The sequence below is a fragment of the Thamnophis elegans genome, chromosome Z (assembly GCF_009769535.1).
Source record: "Thamnophis elegans isolate rThaEle1 chromosome Z, rThaEle1.pri, whole genome shotgun sequence".
NCBI classification, from domain to species: Eukaryota; Metazoa; Chordata; class Lepidosauria; order Squamata; family Colubridae; genus Thamnophis; species Thamnophis elegans.
This window is the reverse complement of record NC_045558.1, coordinates 73,033,297-73,060,614: the sequence shown is the minus strand read 5'-3', so window position 1 is coordinate 73,060,614 and position 27,318 is coordinate 73,033,297. Positions and strand designations below refer to the sequence as shown.

The window sequence follows — 27,318 nt, the reverse complement described above, 5'->3', positions numbered from 1 at the left end:
AGGCCGCACCACAGAGGAAGGCCAAGTCTAGTAAGATGGAGGAGGGAGGGAGTCCAGAGGGCCATGGTAGCGGCAGCGAGGCCAGCAGCCTAATCTCATACAGCGCCATGCCAAGCTGCCAACCCCCCTCACTGGAGCGGACCCACTGGGTCCGAAAAATCCCAGAAGCAGGGGCAAGGATGTCAGAGAGTGCCAGAAAATGCCGAGGCTGAGGGAGGGGGGGCGCCTAAGGAAACCGCAGCAACGGCAGCAGTGAATAGGCCAGAGAAGAATAGGCCAGCTGACTCGCCTCGTCCAGCGCCGTTCCAGATCAGATCACCCACCTCCTCTTTGATAGCAATAGTCCTCTGGCAGCCAAATCAGTCCAAGGGCTCCTCCCGGGTAGCAACTATATTGTTGGAGAGGTGATAGGAAGCCGGCTTCAGGGGCTTCCAGCGTTCTTTCATCGGATCTTCTTAGGATGGCGAAGCCCTGGCTGCCATTCTGTTCTTCGCACATGCGCATCCCTCTGCTGATTGTCAAAGTCATAAACCCTGTGTCCGTATGTCTAGAACTGCCTAAATATCTCAACCGTATGTACCCAGTGTTTCACGTCAATCTTCTGAAGCCGGAACGTACTTCTCCATTGCGTGGCCCTTTGGCGCCTCCACCTGCCCCACTTCTGATTGAGAGTGAGCAGCATTTTGAGGTTAAAGAAATTTTGGACTCTAGGAAACATAGAAACCACGTTCAGTATCTTGTTTCATGGAAACACTTTCCTCCTTCTCATGCTGAATGGGTCGATAAGTCCCATGTGCGGGCTCCTCGACTCCTCTGTAAATTCTACTCTAACTACCCAGACAAGCCTTGATCTCAATTGATTTCTCCTTTTTTCCTTCTCTTTTCTTTTATGTTATGTTGTTCATCTGTTTGTCTGTGTTCTTTCGTTTCTGCAGGGATAATGTCCTTTTTTCTGGAGGAGGGCCAGATGTCAGCCTCTGTTTTGCTGCTTGCTTTTTGGCTGCCATTGAAATGAGGAGGGAGGGCATGGTATTTGGGTGAGGGAAATAATCTGTACAGGAGGACTGTTAATTGGGAGTTGTTCTCACCATCTTCTGCGCATGTGGCAAGGGGGGGGAGTTTCCCGCCAAGGCCAACTGTCCTGCATATCAACCTGATGATGATTTTTGAAGATGTCTCCCACCTGACAGCTGTGGAGATATTGGATTGTACTATGGACTGGGGAGGGGAATGGGTCATGTATTGATATCTAATGCTTTCACACGCTTTTGCTCAGATCCAGCTTTGCTTAGCTTCTATTTACTTATAATCAGTAAAAGTACTCTTAATTCTGCAAAATGGAGTTGAGTGGTTTCTTTCTTGGTTAATAAGTGAAGCAGCATTGACACTCTCTAGCTTCCTGTAACGCTAATCTAACCACTGGCCATGTGTTTCATAGGTTGTCTATCCATTCTTTTAGTGAGGGGATGGTGGGTTCCTCTGTGGGTAGTTCAGGCATCGGGTTGAAATCCTGGCCTGTTGCTACTCTAAAAGGGGTGAACATAGTGCTTGAGTGCACAGCATTATTGAAGGCCACTTCTGCAAAAGGTAAAAGATCAACCCAATTGTCCTGTTGAAAATTAATAAAACATTTAGGTATTGTTCTAGAACCATGTTTCGATTTTCAATTTGACCATTGGTGCACGGATGGTGACTGGAGTTCAGTCCTTGGGTGGTGCCCAGTAAGTTTAAGAATGCACCCCAAAATTTGAATTTTGGACCCGTCTATCAGAGATGATTCTCTGCAGGGCTGCATGAAGGCGATATATGTGTATCAGGAATAACGTGGCTAGACTCTTGGCAGTTGGGGTCTTTTGGCATGGTATAAAATGTGTCTGTTTTGAAAACAAGTCTGTTACAACCCAAATGACAGTATTCCTTGTGCTTTCTGGTAGTTTGACAATAAAATCCATAGCTATCTCCTTCCAGGGTGCTGAGTGCTCGGCTACCTTCTGTAACAGTCCTGGCATTTTGCCTTGGCGTCTTTTGACTGCCACACAAATTGGACAGCTGGCTACATAGCTCTCTAGATCCTTTTTTAGTGATGGCTGCCAAAATTGCCTTTTAATTAGATGTAAAGTTTTTACAAAACCAAAGTGTTCTGCTAGTTTGGAGTTGTGGCACCTTTCTATTAAGTACAGCAGCTGGAACATACAACTTCCCTCCCACCCAAGTTAGGTTATCTTTCATCAGGCAGCTGTCTTTGTGGCTCAAAAACCATTAGTCGGTGGTTAAAGCTTGTTTAAAAGTTTGGGTGGTGTCATTGTCCTCCAGAGTGTCTCATTTTCCCTGGGATGTGGTGGTTACTCTAGTAGCTAGTTGATTGTCTTGTATCATGGCTTTGATTTCGTTTGGCTTCATAATATTGTATTGCAGTTTTCTGGATAATGCATCTACCAGGAAATTTCCCTCCCGGGAGGTATCTCACCATAAATTCAAATCTTTTAAAGTACTGAGCCCATCGTACTTGTTTTGGAGAGAGTTTCCTTGGGGTCTTTAGGGCTTCTAAATTTTTATGATCCGCCCAGACTTCAAAAGGGATCTTACTCCCCTCTAGGAAATGTCTTCAGGTTAAAAGAGCCCATCGAACTGCATAAGCCTCTTTCTCCCAAATGGCCCATCTTTGCTCAGATTCATTCAATTTTTTGGATGTGTAAGTGCATGGTTGTAATTGGTCTTCCTCATTTTTCTGAAGTAAGACAGTTCCTATCGCCACATTGCTAGCATCTGCTCTGTGTCCGGGTACTTTAGGATCGTTTCTGCAGAAAACAGCCTTTTAAGTTTTTCAAATGCCACTTGGCATTCCATTGTCCAGTTCAAAGGCTGCTTCAGTTTCAGGTTTCCCTCCCCCTTCATTTTTAAGAGCTTGGTGATGGGGAGAGCAATTTGGGCGAAAGCGGGGATAAACTGCCGGTAAAAGTTTGCGAAACCCAGGAAGCTTTGCAACTGTTTGCGTGTTCTGGATGTTTCCCAGTCAAGTACCAATTACACTTTCGAAGGATCCATTTCTATGCCCTGGTGTGAAATGCAGTATCCTAAGTAATCAATTTTTTCTTGGTGGAATTTGCATTTGGAGAGTTTAGCATAAAGTTTTGCAGAGCGAAGTTTGTTCAGAACCACCCGGACTAGTTTTACATGTTCGGCCTTGGTCTCAGAATATAATAAAATGTCATCAATATAGACTATGCAGCCCTTATATAGATGCTCCCGCAACACTTCATTTTTTAATTGCATAAATACTGCAGGGGCCTCTTGTATCCCAAATGATAGCACTTTGAATTGATAGCATCCAAGAGGGATGTTAAATGCCATTTTCAATTCATCTCCCTCCTTAATCCTGATACGGTAGTAAGCCTCCCTTAAATCCAACTTTGAAAAAATTCTCCCTTTGGCTAGATGTGCTAGCATATCCTTCATGAGTGGGAGGGGATATACATTTGCCATACTGATTGAATTTAAATTTCTAAAATCAACACATAAGCGTTTGGAGCCATCTTTTTTCTCTCTAAACAACACTGGGGCTGCAACTTTTGGTCGGGCTGGTTCAATGAAAGCCCTTGCTAGGTTTTTTTCAATGAATGCCCTCAGTTCTTCCAGCTCCCTTGGAGACATGCTATACATCTTGGGTTTAGGGAATTTGGTACTGGGTAGGGTTTCTATTGCACAGTCATTGGAGTGGTTAGGTGGAAGCTCATCAGATGCTTTTTCACTAAAAACCTCAGCCAAGTCCTCATATTCTTTGGGTATGCCCTGGGTAGGCATAGTGTAAGAAGGCATTGCTGTTTCTAGGTGCTCTGCCCCCTCAGTTTCTCTGTCTGGATTGAGAAAGTAAAGACTCTTGAAACAGATTATTTCAAAAGGAACCTTTAATCAAGCAGGATGGAAACCATTAGAAGCAAAGCAGCATCTGATAACCTTTAGGCCATGCAAATGGGATTAAGCTGATAATGACACCTCCCCTTTGTCCGAATGCAAATTCTGACCAATACACAGGTGTGAAGATGCTTCCTTAACTCTTCTGCCCTGGGAGTCAATAAAGCACACGTTCCCATGGCTATCTCTAGTTAGACATCAAAGTTATGTATCCCACATGGCTACCATAAACATCCCTCCAGAGATGTTGGGATCTTCAGTCTCAGTAACAAGAAACCAGTTGTAAAGTTGTAAAACTCAGTTGTTTCAGATGTAGCTAATGATTTAACTCCAAGGCTTCCCTTCTCCCAATTGAATGGCAGTATCATTTTTAGGAATCTGACAATGTGCTTCAACCTCTTAAATTCCTCCATGGATTTAAGATCTCAATCTAACAAATGCCGAATCTGGACCACATATATTTGTATGATATACAAAATATACATTTTTAATTATAAAGTTACAAAATGATGGCCAATTCCCTAGAAATAGTAAGGAGTCCATGTAAATTTAACTTCATTTTTTGTTGACAATTGGAGCACTCATCTCCTTTTCAAGACCATGAGCCAGAGCTATTGGAAGACATTTCCATAGTCATTTGGCCAGCATTACATCACGGAGCATTTTTTCCTTCTCATGAAACTGGTACCTATTCATCTACTTGCATTTTTATGCTTTCAAACTGCAAGGTGGGCAGGAACTAGGCAAAGATGAGCATTCACCCCGATCATGCAACACTTGGATCTCAAACCCTGGCTATTGGGTCTCCAGAAATAGGCAACATTTCCCCAAGAAATAGGCAAATGATTAATTTCACTGCTTTCACAATATATAGTTGATTAAAGTTTTTAAAGTATCCATTATGATGAATCTGTTTATAGACTTGTAGTATTATCTATTAATATAAGATATATACATTGAAGGTTTACTGTACTAATAAAAAAGCAAATAAAAAGCACAAGAGAATTGTCATTTCATTTATGTAAGCTTTCATGGGTTATTAAAAAGTTTTAATTCCTTCCCTTCTTGAATAGGTTTGTGCATTTTTTAATCTCTCTGTGGGCTTTACTAGTATAGTATTATATTAGTAATATTAATTTTATTTACTAATTTGTTCATTGGGTTTATAGATTTCTTCATTCCTAGGTGACACCAGGTAACTTACATTTAAAAGATGTTACATTTAACAACCGTGTCTGGGAATAAAAACTCCATCACTGCAGGAAAAAGGTCCAACAAAGCCTAGATTTCCATCCTAACCTCAGGCCTTGGAGCCAAGCCAGGTTTTCAAAAATTTATGAAATAAATGCAGAGGGGGGAGCCATCTGTCTCTGAGGGGGGAATGTTGTTCCAGAGGACAGGTGCTGTAACAAAAAAAAAAAAAGCATGCTTCGTGGCTCCCTATGAATGACATTGTTTGATTAAAGAGAACTGAGGCTTGCTGACACTGCTGAATTTAATAGATGGACAGAAAAGATTGGAGACAGGTGCCCCATGTCATAAATAGCAATAGCAATAGCAGTTAGACTTATATACCGCTTCATAGGGCTTTCAGCCCTCTCTAAGCGGTTTACAGAGTCAGCATATTGCCCTCACAGTCTGGGTCCTCATTTCACCCACCTCGGAAGGATGGAAGGTTCAGTCAACTTTGAGCTGGTGAGATTAGAACCGCTGAACTGCAGATAACAGTCAGCTGAAGTGGCCTGCAGTACTGCACCACCTTGGCTCTCATAAAGGTTTTATAGGTGAGAACAAGCGGTTTGAATTGCCTCTGGAAGGCCCAGGCCATTATTGCAAAGATATGGGTAACAAATCTACCAATGTCATGCCACTATGCCCATTGTAGACTAATTGCAGTTCTGAATGGTCTTCAAGGGTAGAGTGCATTACAGTTCTAGATTTGTGATAAGATTATATATTCATTTACATATCTTACTCTGATTTGATATTGATTTAATAGAAAAATTTGATGTCCTTTGAGTTAAGGTATAGCAAACTTTAATGCCATGTTAAGTATCTATGTGTTTTAAAAACCAAAGGTAATAATGATAATTCTGTCTAACCTCTGAAATGCATTTTCCTAAGATAAGTGTTATGTTTAGCAATTTTTTATTTATGGCTGAAAAAAATATTCCCTCATATAAGTTTTATTTTCCTCAGGATCAGAAAGTAAATGCAGACTTTTCAATCAGGATAATTTACAATGACATGGCATTCCAAGAACTTTACAATACTCTCTGTGAATATATTTTTCAACACTTGCTTTTAAAGCAGAAACAAAGACTCACAGATTGTCTTTTTTGAGTCAAAGTTTAAAACATCAGAAAAATTGAGCAACGACTTCTAGTTCATAAGTGCAATGACAGTTCATCCTTCTACTCTTAATATAGATTAAATGTAGAATTTTCAAAAGGCAGTTAATCTGTTGATACAGTACATTACATTTTTGATTAACAAATGTATCTAGTAAAATAAAACTAAGAATATATCTCAGAGGTTTTGCCTGAGGGGTTTTTCCACCCAGCTATATTTACAGATATAGCTATAATTTTACTTTTGTATTTAGATTTGCAATATTTTAATTAGTAGATGTTAAGTGGATTTAATTATCAATGATTCTCTGGCTTGTGAAAGAAATAATCACCATCATCAACCAGATCATTTTTTTTCTGGCAGGGAGAAATGACATTTGAAGCAGCTCATCAATACAGATTGGCAGATCTTAATGCCAACTGATGTGGAGGATTATTTAAATGGGTCCTTCCGGCTCACTGCCAGCAGGTGCTGCTGTAGGTGCAAGAGAAGAAAACAATGAAATCCATGAGGGGTGGAAGAACTGAAAAGAGAGAAAGGAAGAGGGAGACAGAGGAGTGAAGTTGAAAAAAATTAGTCATCAAACGTAGCATTAAGCATTTGGAAAAGCTGTAACCCATCTCTCTGAAGGAATAAGGAACATATTCTAAAAAGAACAGTGCTTTTCACAATTTATCCAAACCAAATGCCTTTCTTGTTTCTGTAGCTGCAGTGGAATTATCAAATTTTAAAACTACATATCAAAAACCTAAGGATCTAATGCTATCACACAACATAGGCTTGTACAACTATTCCATTTACCGTTCTAACTGAAGTAGTTCAAGTCACAGATCACCATAAATTGTGAGGAAATAAATAGAAGAAAGGCAGCAAAATGAGGTCTTTGATTTAATTCAGTTCTGTGGGTGTATTTATCTATTGGGTCATCACTTTGAATATGGGAATTACAAAATGAAATTTGAAGTATGTTTTACAATTATGATACTGTTTTTCAGGTTGCAATGTTACACTAACCCCCCAAAGAAAGAATAAGTAGGTAGCAAAAAGGCTAAGCATCTTAAAAATAAAAACATGAGTCTGAATTCTCTTTTGACATTACTCTTTTTCACAGGAGTAAAAACATACATCTGAAAATGTTGTGTCTATATTTTCAAAATATAGGTTGCTGGAAATATAATGTGCTAAGTTTACAGTAGAATTATTACTTTAAATATGAACTTCACATCCCCAAACTAATTTTCAAAGGAAACTTAAATACCTTTCAAATTAAAAATATGATTTTAATACAATATAAGTCCTGGAAGTTCATATGTCAGGGTGAAAATGTGTGGCTCTGATGAGTAAGACACAGGCAAATTAAACTCATCCAGCATTGCTTTTAAATAATTTTTCCAGTAAAAATTGTAGTAAAGGAAGTTCCATTATTCAAATGGAATAAGTTCAAATGGAACTTACTTTCATTGTTATTCCAATCCTTACAATATGATTGAAAAGTCAATAGTACAAATTACAAATGATGAAGGAATAGCCATAGGTTTGTAAGGTTCAAATACTTGATTTTATGTGTTCAGCACTTGAAAACAAACAGCCTGAAACATAACTAATGTTTGCATTTTTAGTACTGGAAAATTATGGTCAGAAGATTCTTATATAACAACCAGTATGGCATAATTATTAAAGAACTGAATTGGAATCTGTGTTACATTCACACATGCCTGTCAGCCTAAAAATCAAGTCTCTGATAGCTTTTCAGATTAACTAATGTTATAAAAAGTCAACTTTCATCTCACACAAATTTATTCCTTAAATAAAATTCATTAGTTTCAAATATGTTACTAGACTATTTTTTTTTTTTGCCACAATAGGCTTCTTTCCTCCTATGGTATTTATCAACCTGATATGATTGAAGGCTATCATGAAAAGAAAATGGAAAGGCATATATTCTTGAGGATATAAATAAATAGATATTAATTAATACTTGTAAGTAGCTAAGAAGAAATGGAAATCACATATTTTGAATTCTTTTAGCATGAGCAAATACAATGCCAATCATCATAACAAGGCTACAGGCTAGAATTATTCAGTTATTGTGCTCAAAATGCAATAAACTTTGATAATAGTATCTCTGGTTAATTTTTTCAAGGCTGTGTTTCAGGGAATTATTGTACTTCTTCAAAATGTTTTCTATATTTCTCATTGAAAATCCTGACACAGAAAAAAAGCTTTCTAGACAAATTATTTTGGAAACAAGTTTTCCATTTGTTTCCCTCCATGTCACAATGAATAGGGAGTGTGGTTAAATAATTTAAGGTTAGGGTGGACAGTCTATATCTTATAGATCCCAGGTAAACCTAGCCCATTTTGCAGCAAACCACCCATTTTTGGCTGTACAGACCTACATAATTGTGCTTGTGTGCGCGTGCACACACACACACATTTTGAGTAACCTACCTCAAGACCTGTTTATTTTAAAAAGTTGAAAATGTGTACTGAGCCATATAACATTGTATTTTTATGCTATTAGAAATAGTCTTAGTTTATGCACAATAATTGTAAGGCTCATGTTATGTGTGAACTTGTTACGATCTAGAATGTTTTCTCACAATCTTTTGAAATGGCTGTCAGACAACTTGATTAAAAAAAGATGTCTAAAAGTAACAAGCTCATTGTTTTAAATGGTAACTCACATCTTGTAAATCAATGTATTCATCTGAAGAATAAAAAAAGAATCTACAAGAAGATGGACTTTTAAAAAGAGTTTATCAATTTATTTTGAGATTAAGATCTTTTCTTTAAATGAAATAATTTTTCTCCTCTTCTAAACTTTTGTTTTAAATGATACAAAGACTCCTTTGAATATTACTTCAATATAGTTAACTTCCCTAAATTGTGTTTTTGAAGAAATTGTGTGCATACATGGATTAGGAATAGGCAATTCTAATTTGTTTCTAAATTAGAAACAGTATTCCAAATGTGTCTCAAGAATCTTGTTTGTTATTCAACTCCATTTTACTTCATGGCCCTCACAAACCTCTCTGCTAGTGTATTTTTCTTCTGACAAGGATCATGATACTCTGAATATTTTTATTTGCATTAAAACAATATTGATTTCAAAAAAGTTAGGCATATTCATTTTTGCCCTTCATAAAAATCCTAGAGCTACATGCTAAATCAAAGTTTAAATAAATTCCAGAGCAAACCACTTTCTGCAACACTGCATGCCCATTTACTCACCAGCAGTCAAGGATCCCTTGACATTTTTAGACTTGAAGTCAGAGAGCTACAGTTTCTCTTATTCTGGGAGTCAATGAATTTTGCATATTAAAATGGAATGCTACACAGGTTTTTAATTTTTTTTAAAAAAATCAACTGTCCCAAATTCCCAGTCCAAATTAATAATTCATTTTACTTTGAGGGTTTCTTCTGGCTGAATAAATTCTTATTACATCTCTCCTATCTCTTAAGATAATTTGCAATGATAATAACAATACTAATAATAATGTTGAAGGCAACAACAAATAAGTTAAATAAAAACATATTCCCAAGTAAAACTGGATAAAATTGCAAAGTTAGTGATATCCTTAAATAAGCATGTTGTATGTGCTTATGACATTTACACATATGAAGGCTAGCTGTTGAGTTACAATACATTACATCATTCTTCTAGATTTATTCTTTTAAGCAAGTATTAAGTATTCTTTTCAGCACTAGTGTCTCAAAAAACAAAATAACGGAGAAAAGACAAGAGAAAATAAATCCAAAATGCATTAGGGGAGATCAGAAACTATCATTCATTTTTCTTTTAAATGAGTAAGTAAAAGCGCTAATGCTCTTGGAACAAAATAATATCTAATGAAAATTTTATTTCTGAAAAGGTGGGTTTTCTTTTTTTTTTTTTTAATGTAGATATAGATTATAGGCAATCTTTTGTCATGCCAAGAGAATAGGAATTTCCATTAGGTAATTGTCATGAAGTATGTCTCACACAGGAAAACCACTGCAATGCTGATGTTACGTGGCATTGGCCAATCCAGTTTCAACTCCATCCCACAACATTAAGAATGACTTTTAAGTAAATGTACAGAATAGGATAAAGCTCTGTGATCTGACTATCGTTACAGAGAGTTTTGAGATTTTGTCAAGTTTCTATGGCAGAGATCATTAGGAACCTGGGGGCCAGAAAGGCAAAATATAATTGTTATATTCCTTCATTGACAGTCCTAAAGTTTTAGCCTCAAAAATCATATATGGCATATGCCTTCCTTATCAGAAGAAATGTTCAATTACATGTCTACTACCGCTGTTAGATTTAACATTCAAATGTAAGCTTTTCGCCTATTAACAAAAGCGAGCAGTCCAGAATGAAAGTGATGACACAAGAAGTGACACAATAGGTTTCTTTAAAAAAATAGTTTCTCAAGTGATAGTATTTATATACAGAGTATTCAAACTTGGTGATATCAAGGGAGATCTAAGCAACATATGTAAAGGAAATGAGTGTTGCTTTTATTGTTAAAAAGTTGTATAAAATATACAAAAGTACAATATTTAATGCATTTTAATTATTTCATTAACAATATATTTGTGCTCTTATTGTTCCTTGGATTGTCTACTTCTCTTGTAGATCATAGGATCTATTCTATTATTTGATGTATTTCTAAAAGACTAAATCTTATATTGCAGTGTAAGAAAAATATGCAAAGTGGTAAAATCATGGGTAGAACTATATGATTTATGATTAAAGTAATTAAGATAATATAAATTAAATTGGACAAAAAACAACAACTGAGGTCTCAAACATGCTTTATTATCTGACCAAAATATAACAAAGGTATGAATATCATCCTTGCCTCAATGTCTACAGCTGCAGACATTAATGACAATCCATATATAATAAACAAATATTTGCCTCTTAACGGAGCAATGTTCTTTTAAAAAAATCACAGGGTTTCAACATGTACCAGAAAAAAAGAGTAATTTTCATTAAATCAAGTGAAAAGGATGTAGTTTTAAATAATATGACTTTGTCAACTCATTAACATTTCCAACTTTAGTAATTTTTAGTTCAGTTCTCTCCAAGCCATAAGCATGGATTAATCTTAAAAGTGTTACAGCAGATGAGAAAGGACTTCAAATTTTAATAAGAGTCCACATATTTAGTAGAGCTGTGCAAGTCTTATTGTGTACAGAACGTGAAGTAGGAAGCAGTTGGACATCTCCCTTGGATGTGTTCAGATATATTCCAAGGATATCAATAAATAGCCTTCTCATTTCAGTTCTATTAAATTGGTCTGAGGCACTTCGTGAAAAAGATAGGAAAAGAGGAAAAAATCCAGAGATGTCTAATTGGGGTGGGAGGGATGGAGAGAGGGAGGGAGGGGAGACAGGAAACCACCAGGCAAACTATGGGGGGGGGAGTGATTTCAAAGGCAAAAGTGGTCAGATCATAAGCCAGAATGCCAATATAAATGAGAAATATGTGCTAGAGTGCAATGAGCATAAGGAAGGCTTAAGCTGTTCCTCCGCCTTCTCAATCAGAGCTTTACTCATAGACAAAACTCCCTCCCTCTCTCATTCAACTCACTTAGGCTGTCCTCCTCCCTCATTTCTCTCTGCCTATTTCTCAGCGTGTGCTTTGCCTACAGCACGACAGAGTCAGACTCCTCTCACTGACAGTCAAAGACATCATTTGCACTTAGTGAATTCAAAGAGGGACCTTCCAAACCAAACTTCACCGAAAACTTTTTGTTCTTCCTGAAGAGAAAAGAGGAATCAGAAAGGGGAAAAAGCCAATTGAGTGAAGAAGTAAGTAATTGTGGGGGAAGAAAAGCCTTGCCTTTTAAAAAAGGAATCACAACAACTTTTGCTACAAGGATGCCTTTGCTTCTGACTAGATTGGTGTTGTTATTTTGCTGGATTATAGCACAGAGTTTCCCAGCCTCAGGATTGGAGGGGCACAGTTTAGTTTCTGATTGCCCATCCTGTGCCCTTGGCACTCTCTCCAAGAATGTGCCCAGTTCCCAGCCTGAGATGGTGGAAGCTGTAAAGAAGCATATCCTGAACATGTTGCACTTGAGAGACAGACCTAACATCACTCAGTCAGTGCCCAAAGCTGCACTTTTAAATGCTATCAAGAAACTCCACGTCGGAAAAGTGAGAGAGGATGGCAATGTGGAAATAGAGAATGACATTGGAAGAAGAACAGAAAAGAATGAGTTGATGGATCAAACATCTGAGATCATAACGTTTGCAGAATCAGGTGGGTACTATTGAAAGTGGGGGTGAAGGGGGAAGCACAATGTTGTTAGAATTGCAATTAACTTTTCTTTGTAGCTGTTACATTCTAGACAAAGTGGTGGGAAAGTAGAGGGCAAAAGTGTGAAGGAATGTGTATCTCTAGAATTCAGCCTTGATTACAGATGTTTTATTTATACTTATAAAACTAGCCAACAAGTGAAGTACAAACATCTAACATTTTTGGGTTCAATATTAAGAGGTGAGTACTACTTTCTCTACTTGAGAAAATAACTGATCAGTTCTAACCAGAATGAGATTGTAAATAGGCAAATGGGCTAGGAGTGTTCTTTAAAATGGTGTAAGTAAAAAAAAAACACAGTTACAATCAGTTTCTAAATTAACTCACTGTAAAATCTGTCAAGATGAGGAAAAATATGTTACTCAGTTCCTAGCAAATGTTCAGGGCAGTAAAAGTTTAACAACTACTTTCAGAAAACCTAATACTAAGTGGGGCAAATAGTTGTAGGCAATCCAAATTGTAATGCTGACTTTTGCACAGTGGGGGGAAAAACAAAGCAAAGAAAAATGGTAGTCCTAAGAGTTCTCTGCCAAAGAGTGCAACTTTGATGGGGTGCATTTTCAACTACCGATACTTATTTTTCAACTCATTTTCAACTCCTGCAAACAGGTAATTATTTCAGCTGCTATTAAATGATAAATATAGACTTTCTTCCCTGAAGAAACACACACACACACACACACACACACACACACACACACACACACACACACACACGTCCATATGTGTTCCTGTGCCCAAACAGTCATATATTCAGACTTACCAATAATGAGAAATTAAAGAATCACAACTTAAAACTTTCTGAAAATTAATGCTGTTCCTTAGTGAAAGTACTTTTCAGTGATACCAAGGCAACTTGCAAGGAATCTCATTGTTTTGTTTAGCCAAACGTATGGTAGTAAAAATATGCATAGGCACTCTGAGCATTTTTGTTTAAAAGTTTGTTGGAGCAATATAAACAATTAAGGCAACTCTCTCAGAGTTTCCAGTTCTGAAAACCTGTTGATTCAGATGTTCTGTTTGCAGAAAAAGACATGCAGAGAAGCATGTATGGTATAAGAGCAGACATTCCTGCTGATAAATGGCATGATTTCCCACTGTATGGTTATCCTTGGTATATATGGTCAGTGTAGCACTTACCAAATTGCAACTCCCCCCTACTCCACCCCGGCTTGCCTGAGAAGGGTTTGCTTTGAAAACAAAGAAAAATGACTCATTCTCTCCTTTTAAAAGGTGGTTGGAAGTGATTTTACTCCAGTGGTTTTACTCTATGAAGCAATAAACAGTCAGAAACAGGGAACTTGATAGACCATCTGATGGGCAGACACTGCATCCAGTTTACCACAGAACTCTCTCTAAGACAGATGGAATGAACTGTGGTTTCTCAACATTGTGTGAGTTCTAGAGGTTTGTACTGTTTCTGCTTAAAACAGACTCCAAAGGCAACTGTGACATGCTTCAACTGTAATGCACAGCCCAATTGGCTTAAAGAATCACATGGTTAATATTTGTTATGCCATTGCCCAGAAAGTGGCCAATAGTCCAGCAACTCATTATTTCTTTCAACTAGAACTTATAAATGTTCAAATTATTGTGATTTATCTTTTGTAGGAGCAATCATGATTATAATTATGTCAATGTTATATTTGTCATGTTATCAGTTCTGACTAGAGTTCATTATAGCAAAACAGGAAAAAAACCCAAAATCCTGAATTCTCCTGAAATATACATTGTTCTGTTCAGATTATAGAACATAACTTACTTCAAGCATAAAGACCTTCCTCAAGATCATTCATCTTTCTTCACCAATTTATTCCATGCTGAAATGTGAAGGTCAAGGAAAGTTTTGTCGCACAAAACAATATTGCATAATATTCAATTTATATGCTAGTTCTAGTCCTCTTGTGGTTATCAGTTATCTTTTTAAAACTCATTCTGAAAATGATAAGAAACAAAACTTTGCATTTAATCATAAAGGAAGTTTATAGAATATGGAGCTGTTGAAGTGCACAAGTAGAAGTCAAAACTTGCTTTAGATTATATTTAAAAATTAATTGAATAACATATGAGAAATTTTCTTTACCAGTATTTTGCTTGTTGTTCTTGAAAGCAAAAGTAGAGAATAAATGAAAATGAATGGAAACATACCCTCAGTTTTGTCAAACTTAAATTATGAAAATAAAAGCGATATAGTTTCTTTTCTTTTTTAATTTTTGAAAGCAAGTTAATTTAATAAAGTTATCTCAATGGTTTCAAAAGTATTCTGAGAAAGTTTCTAAATTATAGTTTATAGAGCTCTCATATGTACACACATCCTTTCTGAACTGAGATTAAGTTAATATGAAAGGTGGGGGAATAAAAGGCTCAAAGGCAACTTTCTAGATGAAATAAGAATTGGACCATTCTAAAGTCTGATATACCAAACTCATACCAAAGTACAAGTGTTCTCTGATCCAAGAGACCAGGTAAATTCTTGCCAAGGGCTTCTGCTTTTTGTTAAACTAATAATAATAAATAAATAGGAGAAAAATGTTAATTTAATATGGCATCACAATTACACTTATTATAACACAATTAACAAAAGATATTTGAAAATTACATAAAGCTTTTTCACTAGTAAGATCAGATTTACAGTCAGCTAAAATGCATTTTAAATTGTCTTTGGGAAGCAAGAATGACTATTACTGTACTTATCAAGAATATCACAAAAGTGAATATTGCTGCAATAAACTAGCTAACACCCTAAATTTGACAGTCAGATGACTAATAGCTCCTGGACTGTGTTATATACTGTTGCATTTATAATATGCTATTGGTAATTAGAAAGCCACTTTGGTGTAATGGTTAAGGCATCAAGCTATAATCCAGGAAACTCTGAGTTTTAGTCCTTCCTTGGGCACAAAACAAGCTGGATGACCTTGGGCTGGTCACTTTATTTCAGCTCTAGGAATGACAAATCACTTCTGGAAAAAACAAGAACCCTGCAGGATCTTGTCCAGGTAGAGTCTGAGAATCAGACATGATTGAACAGAAAAAAATGGTAATTCAGCAAGCAATTTTTTAAAAAGTTGTAAATGACAATTATGGGGAAGGGAGAGATAATATTGACATTCTAGTGATAATGATCAGCAGGTAATCAGGAATAAATGGAAACGGTAACTAAATTTATACCAACTTTGCCTGAACCTGAGCAGGTATACTAAAAATAAATGTCTTAATGTTTTCAGAGGTTATCTCATGTATATTTTCCACTTTCTTGACATCTCCACAAAAGAAAATTTAATGATTTTTTAAAAATAAATTTGCAATAAAGTATTGAAGGAAAGTAATATTAACGTTTCAGATCCATTCATTAAAAAACAAGTTTCCAGTGGTTCATTTTTTATACCGAAGACATAAAAGCAAGTAACCACAAGAGGGCGAGTGCTTTAAGATTTCTCCCTCCCCCCTTTCCATTTCATTCAAATTAACCTAACTTCAAGTTTCAGTTTTTTAAATCCAACCGGCTCTGAAAGAGAAATTTTGCAGGGTTTATTGCTCTTTTCTGCTTCTTTGTCTTGTACTTTTTATCTAGCAGAATTGAAAAATTTCTTTAGTAATAAACTACTGAGGAATATGATATTCAGAAACAAAGCAAAGAGAAAATGGGGAGAGGAAAAGAGAGAGAGGGGAGGAAAGGGAGGGCAGCAGAGAGAAAGAGAATACTTGGAAGCTGAAAACTAGCCATTGTTAAGGGGGAAATGGTGGTGTCATTCTTTTTTTGAAGGCCATCTGATGAGTTTAGATTCTTAGCCAACATGGAGTGGATATTCACAAGGAAGGCTGTTTTATAAATCTTGACTATTTTGTTTCTTTTTTCAAATTGGATGGGCTTGTTTTTGGCCCATTCTCTTTTGGGAAAAACGCCCTATTTATGATAGTTAAGTTTCAGGTGTAGTGGGAACAATTTCACCAATCCATTGATAAGCTAAATAAAGTTGGAAATATTCTTTCAATCTGAAATTCTGGGAAAGAATGACAGAAGCAAAGAAAGATATTGATGAAGGAGACTAACAGACAATAATCGTCAGTAGTTTAAAGGGGTATTCATGGCAGCTGAAGATATATGTGAACAAGCTGCTATGTTCCTATATTAATATGTTGTTGCAGATTTATTAGTAAAGATTTACTTTACTAGTTACCAGTGGGAAAGGTTTTATCTTCAGGTAAATTTGCTTTGCAGGACAGAAGAACCTTTCTCCTTTTTTAAAAAAGTGAATCTTGAGTCCAGCCTTCGATTATCCTAGATTTCTTGTTTTGAGGCAAGTTGTAGCACATGTCCTGACTTACATTTTGTCTATATTAATTTCCAGTTTGTGACATGTATCAGGATATGTCCTGTAACCCTGAAGAAGTATTAAGTTCTGAGACTAGGTCTCTTGCTACTTCTCTGAACATTCTCAGTTTAGCTTTTCCAACAAAATGGGAAGGATAGAAAATTAAATAAAATGAGTCAGAGCATCACTGCTGCAGCTTGCCTCAAAACAAGGCAAAACAAGAAATCCAGGCCTCAAAGCAAGAAATCCAGGCTGATAGAAAGAAACCAAATTTTTTTGAGAATTTTTTCATTTAAAGCTCCAAATGAATCTGGATGTGATTCAGATGGGTTTTGGATGTTCAATGAATCAGATTAATGGATGGACTTGACTCATTTCTGGTCACAAATATATGCATTGTAATGGTTCAACTCAATCCAAATCTATTCAGATTGGTCCACTTGTTATATTTGAACTAAATCATTTCAATTTTAATATTTGAAAAATATTAAAATCAAATTATAGATTTTATTCAACCATTGCAATGATTCAGTCAATTTGTATCAACTTTCCAAATTGATTGAATATCCAGGGTCAATGAAACATCCTCACTTGCTACTCTATTCCCTCAGATCTTCCATCAAAACTTTGGGAAGTTTCCTTTGCTTGGCTCAGAAAGAAGAATATTATTGTTAAAAGAAATAGATCTATAAATGTATCTGTTTAATCAGCCAAAGACTTATAATATAATCACATCATTATGAAATATTTTCCATTGATTCCCTTGCTGCTTGAAGTATCCTAGTACATAATCTACTCAAGAAGTTGGGAGACTTTCACAAGAAAACAAAAATTTTGAAAAAAAATCAAGGCTGTCCTTGAATTCACCACTTCTTTGCAAATGGAAGGAACACTTCCATGCATTAAACACTTCATATTTTGTACCTAAGCCAATGAGATTTAAATATGGTTCTTACCAAATAAATTATTTTAAGTGTAACTGACCTCATTGGTAAGTAATCTAAGACTGGCTGGCACAGTAATTAGTTTTGCTGTAAATTAATTATATTATGCAGTGTTCCCGATTGAACATATTTAATTTGTATTCCTATATATTTAATTTATGTGCTGTTTTGTTTAAAATGTACAGCAACAGGGACCTTAGGGTATGCTTCTCCTTCACAGGCAAGAACACATGAGAATAACTCTTAGAATTTTAGGTGGTTTGACTAGGAAAATTGAAAAAAAATCTTGTCAAATATTTCAGGATTTGAGAAAATAAGTAAAGTAAGGAAGATGAGTATTATGCAATCACTTTTCAAAAATAGCAATAAATCAATAAATAGGTTTCAGGCTGAGTATCTGTGTCTGCTAATAGAATTGTGCTTTTTATTCATGTTGTTATTTGTCAGTTAAACATTTTAAGACACAGCAGAGAGAAGTAAGGTGTTTAAGTGCCAGTTGGATATCTCATGCTTCTGGCTGCAGTGTATTTCCCAAAAGCCTGTATGAAATGACAAATGGTATGTTAATATCCTGTAAATTGCCTGAATCCACATGTATATTTCCTTTACTATCTTCTTAGAAAAATTCATATTGATATTGCTTTGGTGGTTATTGATTGAATTATGTTTCTTCTTGTATAGAGATCCAAGACTATTGGCACACAAAAATATAGAAACATTATAGCAATTCACATTAGAAAATATTGAAAACAATATAAGGAGGAAGATATAACACTAATTGTCACCACATAAAATGTGCATAATGACAAATGGTACTTCATAAAAATGGGATGGTTTGGAATTCAGGCACAATTATGTTAATAAAAAAGTTTTCTACTAAACCAAGTGAATGGAAACCTACTTGCTTTTTCCTACATGAGTGAATGATTTTAATTTATCTCTCAGGCCTCAAGATTTAGGAAAAAATAATATTTAGATGTACATTTAGAGACATAAGTAGGGCAGAGGTGGTATTCAGCCAATTCTGACCGGTTCTGGAGAACCAGTAGCGACATTTTGAGTAGTTTGAAGAACCAGCAAATAGGCTGGCCCTGCCCCCACTGTCTCCCAGCCTCCCAGCTGATCTTTTGTTGCCCTCCATTCCCGGAGAACGGAGCTGGAAAGCAGGTTAGTGGGGTGGGAGAGAATGGGGATTTTGCAGTATCCTTCCCCTGCCACACCCACAAACCCACGCCTACAAAGCCACGCCATGCCCAAAGACACACCCACAGAACTGGTAGTAAAATTTTTTAAATCCAACCACTGAAGCAAGGTAAGGTCAAAATCTTTTCCTGATACTGGATAATATATGTTTTCCATTTAGAGAAGTATGTGTGTACATAGGATCTATGCATAGGAGCCTCAGTGAAAGTTTATAGAATAAATTATACAGTGAAGCTCCTAAATGCCACTATCAGAGATGGGGATATCCTAAATGATCAGTATCTGCAATAAATTAATCAGACATTATTTATACTGCAATAAATTAATCAGACATTATTTATTTTCTTATAGAAAGGGAAAGGGGGCTTTAAAACAGGAAACTTTTGATCACCTTTGCATTTATATCTAAACATGCCCAAAAGACATTCTAGTATAAATCAATCAAGTTTGCTGTATAGAAAATAAAATCATTCACCTACACTACAAAACAGAACAGTTTAAAAACAAAGTAGCAGTGAATAATAGAAAAATTAAATAACACCTCTTTTATACTAAATTGCTACTTCTTTAATAGACTTAATATATGTGCAATAGAAGCTTGTCTACTTACAATTAGGTTCCAATGGATTCAAGGGTAAGGAACACATACATGTTAAGGATATCAAGCATAATTTCCACCATGCCAGCAGGAAGTATAATGTTTCTTGGAAAGTAAATTTCATAATTTGTTAACTCTTACAATATTTTAAAATGTATTAAATAGTCTTAATTTTTAAATAATTTGCCTGTTACAGAAATTTCAATTTTTTATTAAGCAAAAAAAATCATGCTGGAAAACATGAATGATTTCTTTTTTGTTTTTTTGTAAATAATGTTTATTCAGAATTTAATTACAATTGTAAAACTACAAACTAAACTTAGATAAAGGAATGGGAAAAAATTAAAAAGTACAAGAAAAAGGAAAAGAAACAAAAGGACTATTTCTGTTTCCATTCTCAAATACACTTTGAAGAAGCTGTTTTTCTCATTGGAAAATTGCCTCTGCATCTGCTCTTCCAATTTATCTGTGATTCTAAGAAATTATTCATATATCCAGATCCATAATGATAAAGCTTAGCTCTTGTTTTGTTGTGTTTTATAGTGCTTGTTGTACATCACTACAGTATCCGCTTGTTTTGGCACTATGTTCAACTAGTTCTTACTGTGAATCTATAACAAGCTGTTTTTTATTAGCTGGTTTGTTGTGAAGCCTGATGCAAATTTAAGACTAAGAGGAAGTGGCTGATCCAAGATCACACAACTGGCTTCATGCTTGAGACTAAACTAGAATCTTGTCTCCTCACTTCTAGTCCAGCACCTTAAATTGGCTCCTAGGTAACAATTTCTCTAGTCTTTCAGTGTACTGTCAAATTGGTGTTGATGCTTAGCAACTATATTAATGGACTTTCTTGATAACAATCTCTCCCCTATCATGATCCTTCAGGTCTTCAACAGAAGAGAATTCAAATTTTCTTCAGAATTTTATTCATGTCAAAAGTGCATTTTCCATCATGAATACTGAATATAAATTCTTACAATTTGTAAGAATTTAATTTGTATGTTTTTGATAGCCATATAGAAGTGACACAATAAGCAGGTTTAACATGATAATGCAGTTGTTTTACTCTGTTAGGATTAGAAAGATAGTAATGCAAATAAGACAAGATTAGATGCTAATTCAATCCTTAGTGTATATTTTGTTTTGCTTTCATTGTACAGCTGCTATGTTAACTCCAGGTGTTAAATCTATCTTCCTCCTTTAGCCAATCAGATACAGATTGAAATGGAAAATACCTCTCTATTTGAATGTTTACTTCAGTCTAATCTAAAGGAAAAATGTTGACATTCTATCAAGTTCATGACATAATCTAACTGTATTTATGTGTTTGTAATATTGTATTAATTTTTATTATGAGATAATTTACAATTCCTGACAGATTAAGTATTAAAACATGTTTTCCTGACTGACATTTATACATTTGGGTTTTAAAAAAATCATCTCTTGTTTAAAAATACAATTTCAAATGAGGCCGTGCTGTCCAGAGATATCTGTAAAAATCTAACTGAAGTAATGAAAAAAATATTGCAGTGTTGCATTGGAAGTTCTGCTTCTTACATACATCAAAACACAAAAAGGGAAGAGTTAGTGTCACAATGACACAGCAATCATTTCTTCATTGTCTCTGTCCTCTATGCAATCTGGTTTTGATTTGCAAAACATACTGTGAAATTTCAGTCCAGTTTTATTTATGTGTTGATGTGGTAAGTAGTGCCATTCAACCATATAATTAAAAATGCCCAGTTATGTGAATGCAAATTAGCAGCTTCAATCCTCTTTTCTAATACAGTGTGGACATTAATGCTGATCATTTTCACTGGAATAGTGGAAATAAATTCCACTTTACAGTCCAGTCTGTGCTTAAATAATTTTTTGAATCAGAGTTTAAATTTACATGTACTGTACTTCTTAAAAGTCATACAAATCTTTTGCAGTTAATACATTTGATGACTTTCAGAAAAAGAAAGGATATAATTGCATTGCTATAGAAATCAATGCAATTTATTACATTTTTTAAAAAGGATCTTATCCCGCTTTTTAGTAAGGGAAGTTCTCTGAGACGTTTAAGTGTAATCAGTAGCTTTACATAGACTTATAACAGAAATGATGGGACAAAGATAGCACTTCCAGGAAATAATTCATCAAGTTAAATACAGGTTGATACTGAGGTCTTTAATTAACTAAATAAAAATAAAAATAATTGCAAGATAATTAGTAGCAAAAAAAAGTATTCTGGAATAATGAAGGACCAGATCAATGCATGATATTTCTTCAAAAGTTCAAGAAAATTTTCTATCACATTTCCATGTTAAGGATGTCAGTGGTATATCTGTGTTATAACACTAGAAAAAGTACTTTAGTCTAAATGATAAAAGTTTATCATGAGATCAAGACAGTGCTGTATTGAATTTTGTACGAAATAACATTTTATTTTGAAAGCAATTATAACCATCAAAGCACCATTTTTTACAAGCATTTCTGGAGAATTTTGGTCTTCCAGAAAAATCAACTACCATATCTCAAAGTTTAGTAATTCATTTTAATTGTAATTCAAAGATTTTCCAAAAATATATTAAAAGGAAATGCAGTGTATATGTATACATTACCCTCAGGTTATGATTGACCTCTTGCCCTCCTATGGAAACATTTCAATAATCTGAAACTATTTGCCGTAATAACAAGTTTTTTTAATATATTTGAGTCAATAGAAACCAAGATTGAATTTGACTAACTAAAGAAGCCATATAAAAACACTGTTATCTCAGTGAAGATGGCTTTGCTGAAGATACTTTTGTAATCATATGTTGTGGATATCACTTGAATCTACTCCAACAACCCTGTATTAGAACATAATGGTTTAAGGTCAGTTTACTACATGCATGAAAAGCTATGTCTTTGCTCAGTTCTTTTTTTTGCTCGCAATACAACTTTAAATATGAGGAAGGAAGGACATTCCAGTTATCTAGTACAAAGATAGATATATACAGTAGCTAGATGTGTGTGTGTGTGTGTGTGTGTGTGTGTGAGAGAGAGAGAGAGAGAGAGAGAGAGAGAGAGAGAGAGAGAGGGAGAGGGAGAGGAAGAGGGAGAGAGAGAGAGAGAGAGAGAGAGATCTTTGGATCCATGGCAAAAAGAATGGTATTTTAGACATAAATGCTTTTCCTTCCTTCCTTCCTTCCTTCCTTCCTTCCTTCCTTCCTTCCTTCCTTCCTTCCTTCCTTCCTTCCTTCTTTCATCCTAATCTTCAGATTGAATCATTTTACAAGACATGACAGGAAAAATAATAATACAATAAATAATAATACAATAATCACTCTCCTCAAGATGGCCACCACCATAAATATTCAATTCTGGTTTAAAGCATGTGGGATAGTCTCGTTTTGTCAATTTTGAAACAAATGCTCAAATTGGGGAGGAGAGGTAGGTAAGGGAGGATGCTACATAGACTTTTAGGTAGGGAATTTTATTCTAGGCCACAACAGATCTACTATCAATTGCCAATGATAGGCTGAAAGAAAATAAAATCTATAGTTTAAAGCCAATGCTTTGCTACTTTTCTCTATTTTTTTTGTTAAAAATTGTTTTGTTGTTATTAAGTGATTTTCTTCCTTCCTTTCTTTCTTCCTTTATTGATATTGTAGGTCATGCCAGAAAAATGCTGCATTTTGAAATTTCTAAAGAAGGCAGTGAATTGTCAGTGGTGGCTCAAGCTGATGTGTGGCTTTTCCTCAAAGTATCTAAAGGTAATCGTACCAGAACAAAAGTGACCATTCGACTACATCAACAGCAGAAACTGCTTAAGCGCAGCTCTCAACTTGTGGAAGAGGAAAGTGGACGAAAGGGAGGAAAAAGTGAAATTCTCATTTCTGAAAAAACAGTTGACACTCGTAAAAGTACCTGGCACATTTTCCCAGTTTCCAAAAGTGTTCAGGGTCTCTTGGATCAGGGAAAGAATTCCCTGGATGTGCGGGTTACTTGTGACAAGTGTCAAGAAACAGGAGCCAGCCTGGTGTTGATGGGAAAGAGGAAAAAAAGGGGAGAAGCTGAGGAAGGTAATGAAAGCACAGGAGAAGAGGAAAAAGAGCAATCCCATAGGCCTTTCCTAATGATGCTGGCCAGGAATTCAGAAGATAGGCACCACAGACGGCGAAGGCGAGGCCTTGAGTGTGATGGAAAAGTCAACATTTGCTGCAAGAAACACTTCTTTGTTAGCTTCAAAGACATTGGTTGGAATGACTGGATCATTGCCCCACAAGGCTACCATGCCAATTACTGTGAAGGTGATTGTCCTAGTCATATTGCAGGCACATCTAGTTCCACTCTCTCTTTTCACTCTACTGTTATCAACCACTACCGCATGAGAGGCCACAGTCCTTTCTCCAGCCTCAAGTCATGCTGTGTTCCTACCAAACTACGACCAATGTCTATGCTTTACTACGATGATGGGCAAAATATAATTAAAAAGGACATCCAGAATATGATTGTAGAAGAATGTGGGTGCTCATAGGTTGTATGCATTTTGCATATCAAGACTTTGGGACAGTCTTTTTAAAAATGTCAAGACAAAAATTTGAAATAAAATATAACAGGAAAGACCAAATAGTCAACAAAACGGTTACATTTTCAACATAATAGCATCTAGTATTTAAATTATAGACAAACAGAAGAAAGAAGAACGACATTGTTTCTAGGACATCAAGGCAATGCAATCTATATGCTCTATATTTTATTGCATGGTATTCCACACTTAGCAACAAGGGGAGATATCTTTCCCTACCCAATGTTACCTATGCATTCAAGCCTTGATAACAGCATAGCTAAAATAAAGCAATTTGACTGTTAAATCCAAAATGTTATTAAAATTCTATAAAAGCCATGTGTATGAAAACTACATTCACTGGCACTTTTATTCCCAAGAATTTACCAAGGACACAATGAGTGTGCACATATGTGATTGTGGAGGTTTCTTATGGCAAACACCTTCAAAAAGCACGTGTGTGTGTGTAGTGTGTGTGTGTGTGTGTGTGCTTATAAAGGGGACAATGCAGGTGTACTCACCTTTATTTTCTGCACTATTTTTGCAAAAAAGTTTTTAAAAAGTAGGAAAGAGAAAAGAAAGAAAAAAGAAAAAGAAAGAAAAAGAAAGAAAACACAAAGTTACATTTCGTAAAGGTGCTTATGACATTAGAACTATGCAACCAAGTTCATTTGAAACTTTACCTGAGAGAGACAGAGACAGAGGGACAGAGAGACAGAGAGAAGGAAAGAAAAACCCAGACTTAAAAAATAATAATGGAAATACCATTTAATTTTTTCTTCAATGAAAAATACTTGAAAGGATATATGTTTGTCCAGTTACTGGGCCAACATTTCTACATTTTGTAAAAATGAGAAAAAAGTTTTTTTAAAGAAAATATTGTTTACTATTTGCACTACAAACTATGTTCAACCTGTCTTCTATCCTTTATTTAACAAGTAATTTGGGGAGGGATTTGGTTGGGTTGGAAGGGAGTTGAAAGCTGCACTTATTGTGAGCTATATAAGAACTGCTACAGCACACAAAATAATTATTTTTATTACAATATTTTATATCTTAAAAATGTACACCAAAGATGTTTGTGTGAGCCTCAACAATTTTTTTAAAACTAATGGTATCTATAGGTTAGGATCTGATTTAAGGGTCATTGGTGAAACTGGTTGTATTCAAACTATGGTAGATGGTTTCTTGATGAATCTGACCACCAGATTTGGCTATTCACTTATAAAGCCCTTCAATTATCCATAGAATTTTGAATTAAAAACTGAATTTTAGATTACTGCAATTGTGAATCCTTCATATGTACAACAGCTGTGCATTAATGGAAAACAACACAATAGGAAAGTGTAATCCATATTTGTTTATGTATGTGTATATACAATTTCAGCATTTCAGGCTAGGCTTTTAATGCTCTTAAAAATAATGTTTGTGTGCCAAGCACAGTGTATTATTCCCCCCTCCTATTTAAAATTATACCACTGTGTATAAAACCTCCAATATAAACATAGACCAATGTGATCTTGCATCTTTCTTTAGTGGTAAATTGAAACTTCAAGAGAGCAGGACCCACTAACTCTTGAATAGTTTCAATCTATGTAGCAATTAATGGACAGTGGATATGAATATTGGTAATTACATATGTTCATTTGAAAGTGTGAAAAACAAGCAGAGAGAGACAAATGAATAAGAATACTTGTGTATTGCCTGGTCTTCTTGCATAGTTTTTGAATTATATTGGAGGAAATATATTGGTAGATAATGCCAGACAAATAATTTGCTCATTGTCTTGCCAACGTATTATTCTCCACATAGAAACTATTTCATGCCCTGCCAATATACAAGATGTATGTGTCAGTAATTTATAAAATGCTTCTTATCAATCTGCCACCATTAGCAGGAATTGTAGATTATCAATTTTGGTCAATACAGAATATTTGTCCAGATATCTAGCAATTGTAAATCCCAGAATCCCAGGCAGCATGCTTAAAAGCCTCTAAATAGCAGAAGTTTGAATAGAGAATGGGTGAACAATCCAGAATGAAGTGGAGTTGCACATTTTTGGTTTGAATGCAGAGAGAAACTTATGCTGATGTATATTCCTCAGGAAACTTACATTAGACCTGGTATGTGAGAAAGTAAAAGGATTCTGTTAAGGGTAGTGTTTTCTATTACCAGTTTGGGATAGAATCTGCTTAGAAATTTGAATTCATATTTCCCCTCTATCTGGTACTACTTAAATGCATTCCTTTTTTGTACAGATAGAATCCATTTGTGCCGCCAGCAAAATTTCAGCAGCTGTAACCCAATATATGGAACTTTAGCTGTAATCCAATGTATAGAACTACGTTATCCAATGTATGGAACTTTATAGATATAAAATTTATACATTTCCACTGTATAAACCTAAAAGCAATTAAAAAAAGATGATATTGTAAATCTTCATTCCTTGGGTGAAAAATCACAAATAGTAATAAGAGTTTGTGATATTGATTGAGAATTGCTGTAGTCAAGAAGAGATGTGGTTGAGAATCATGAAGTCAAGATATGGGCTGGCTTGACTTCATGAAATCTCTTAAAAGGTGGAATATGAAACAGAGAAATGAATCCTTTCTCTTATGCATTTTAATAAAGCATCAAAATGATAATCCTAGCTGATAAGGAAAAGTCCATGGATGAAATATTAAGTATGAAATTTTATGTTGCGTTTGTCTGAGCACCAGTATTAATATATCTGTATCAACAAAATAGAAAATAAAAGGGGAAAATGTTTTACCTCATTCAATAAATATCAAAGTATTTGCTTGGAGATAAATCAAATTTAATTTACAATATATAGCATTCATAACATAACTAGTCTGGTATACATTTATGGAGGTTTTCAAACTTCCATGTATCAATTTTATAGAAAGAAAATACATTTCATATTTAAAATATGCACAGGTGTTCTTCCAAATAATACAAAAAGAAAATGTAAGTAAATTATTTGCTTATGTAATACTTTGCAGGAAAAATAACATTCACTAGTGATTTTAGGAGACAACAAAATCTTAAAAGGATAGTGTTTGAAGTTATGTAATTGGAAACACTTCATTAACTGTAGAAGATACACTTTCTGATCTATTAGTTACATATGGAGTGTC

The 27,318-nt window shown here is 35.2% G+C and overlaps 1 protein-coding gene across 1 annotated transcript; it reads left to right on the top strand.

Annotated features, from left to right (window-relative positions):
* Positions 1 to 11,810: 11,810 nt before the first annotated feature.
* INHBA (inhibin subunit beta A) lies at positions 11,811 to 26,762 on the top strand. Its single transcript, XM_032237891.1, has 2 exons — positions 11,811 to 12,523; positions 23,283 to 26,762. The coding sequence occupies exons 1-2, from the start codon at positions 12,139 to 12,141 to the stop codon at positions 24,146 to 24,148; spliced, it is 1,251 nt and encodes a 416-aa protein (XP_032093782.1). The 5' UTR covers positions 11,811 to 12,138; the 3' UTR covers positions 24,149 to 26,762.
* The last annotated feature ends 556 nt before the right edge of the window (positions 26,763 to 27,318 follow it).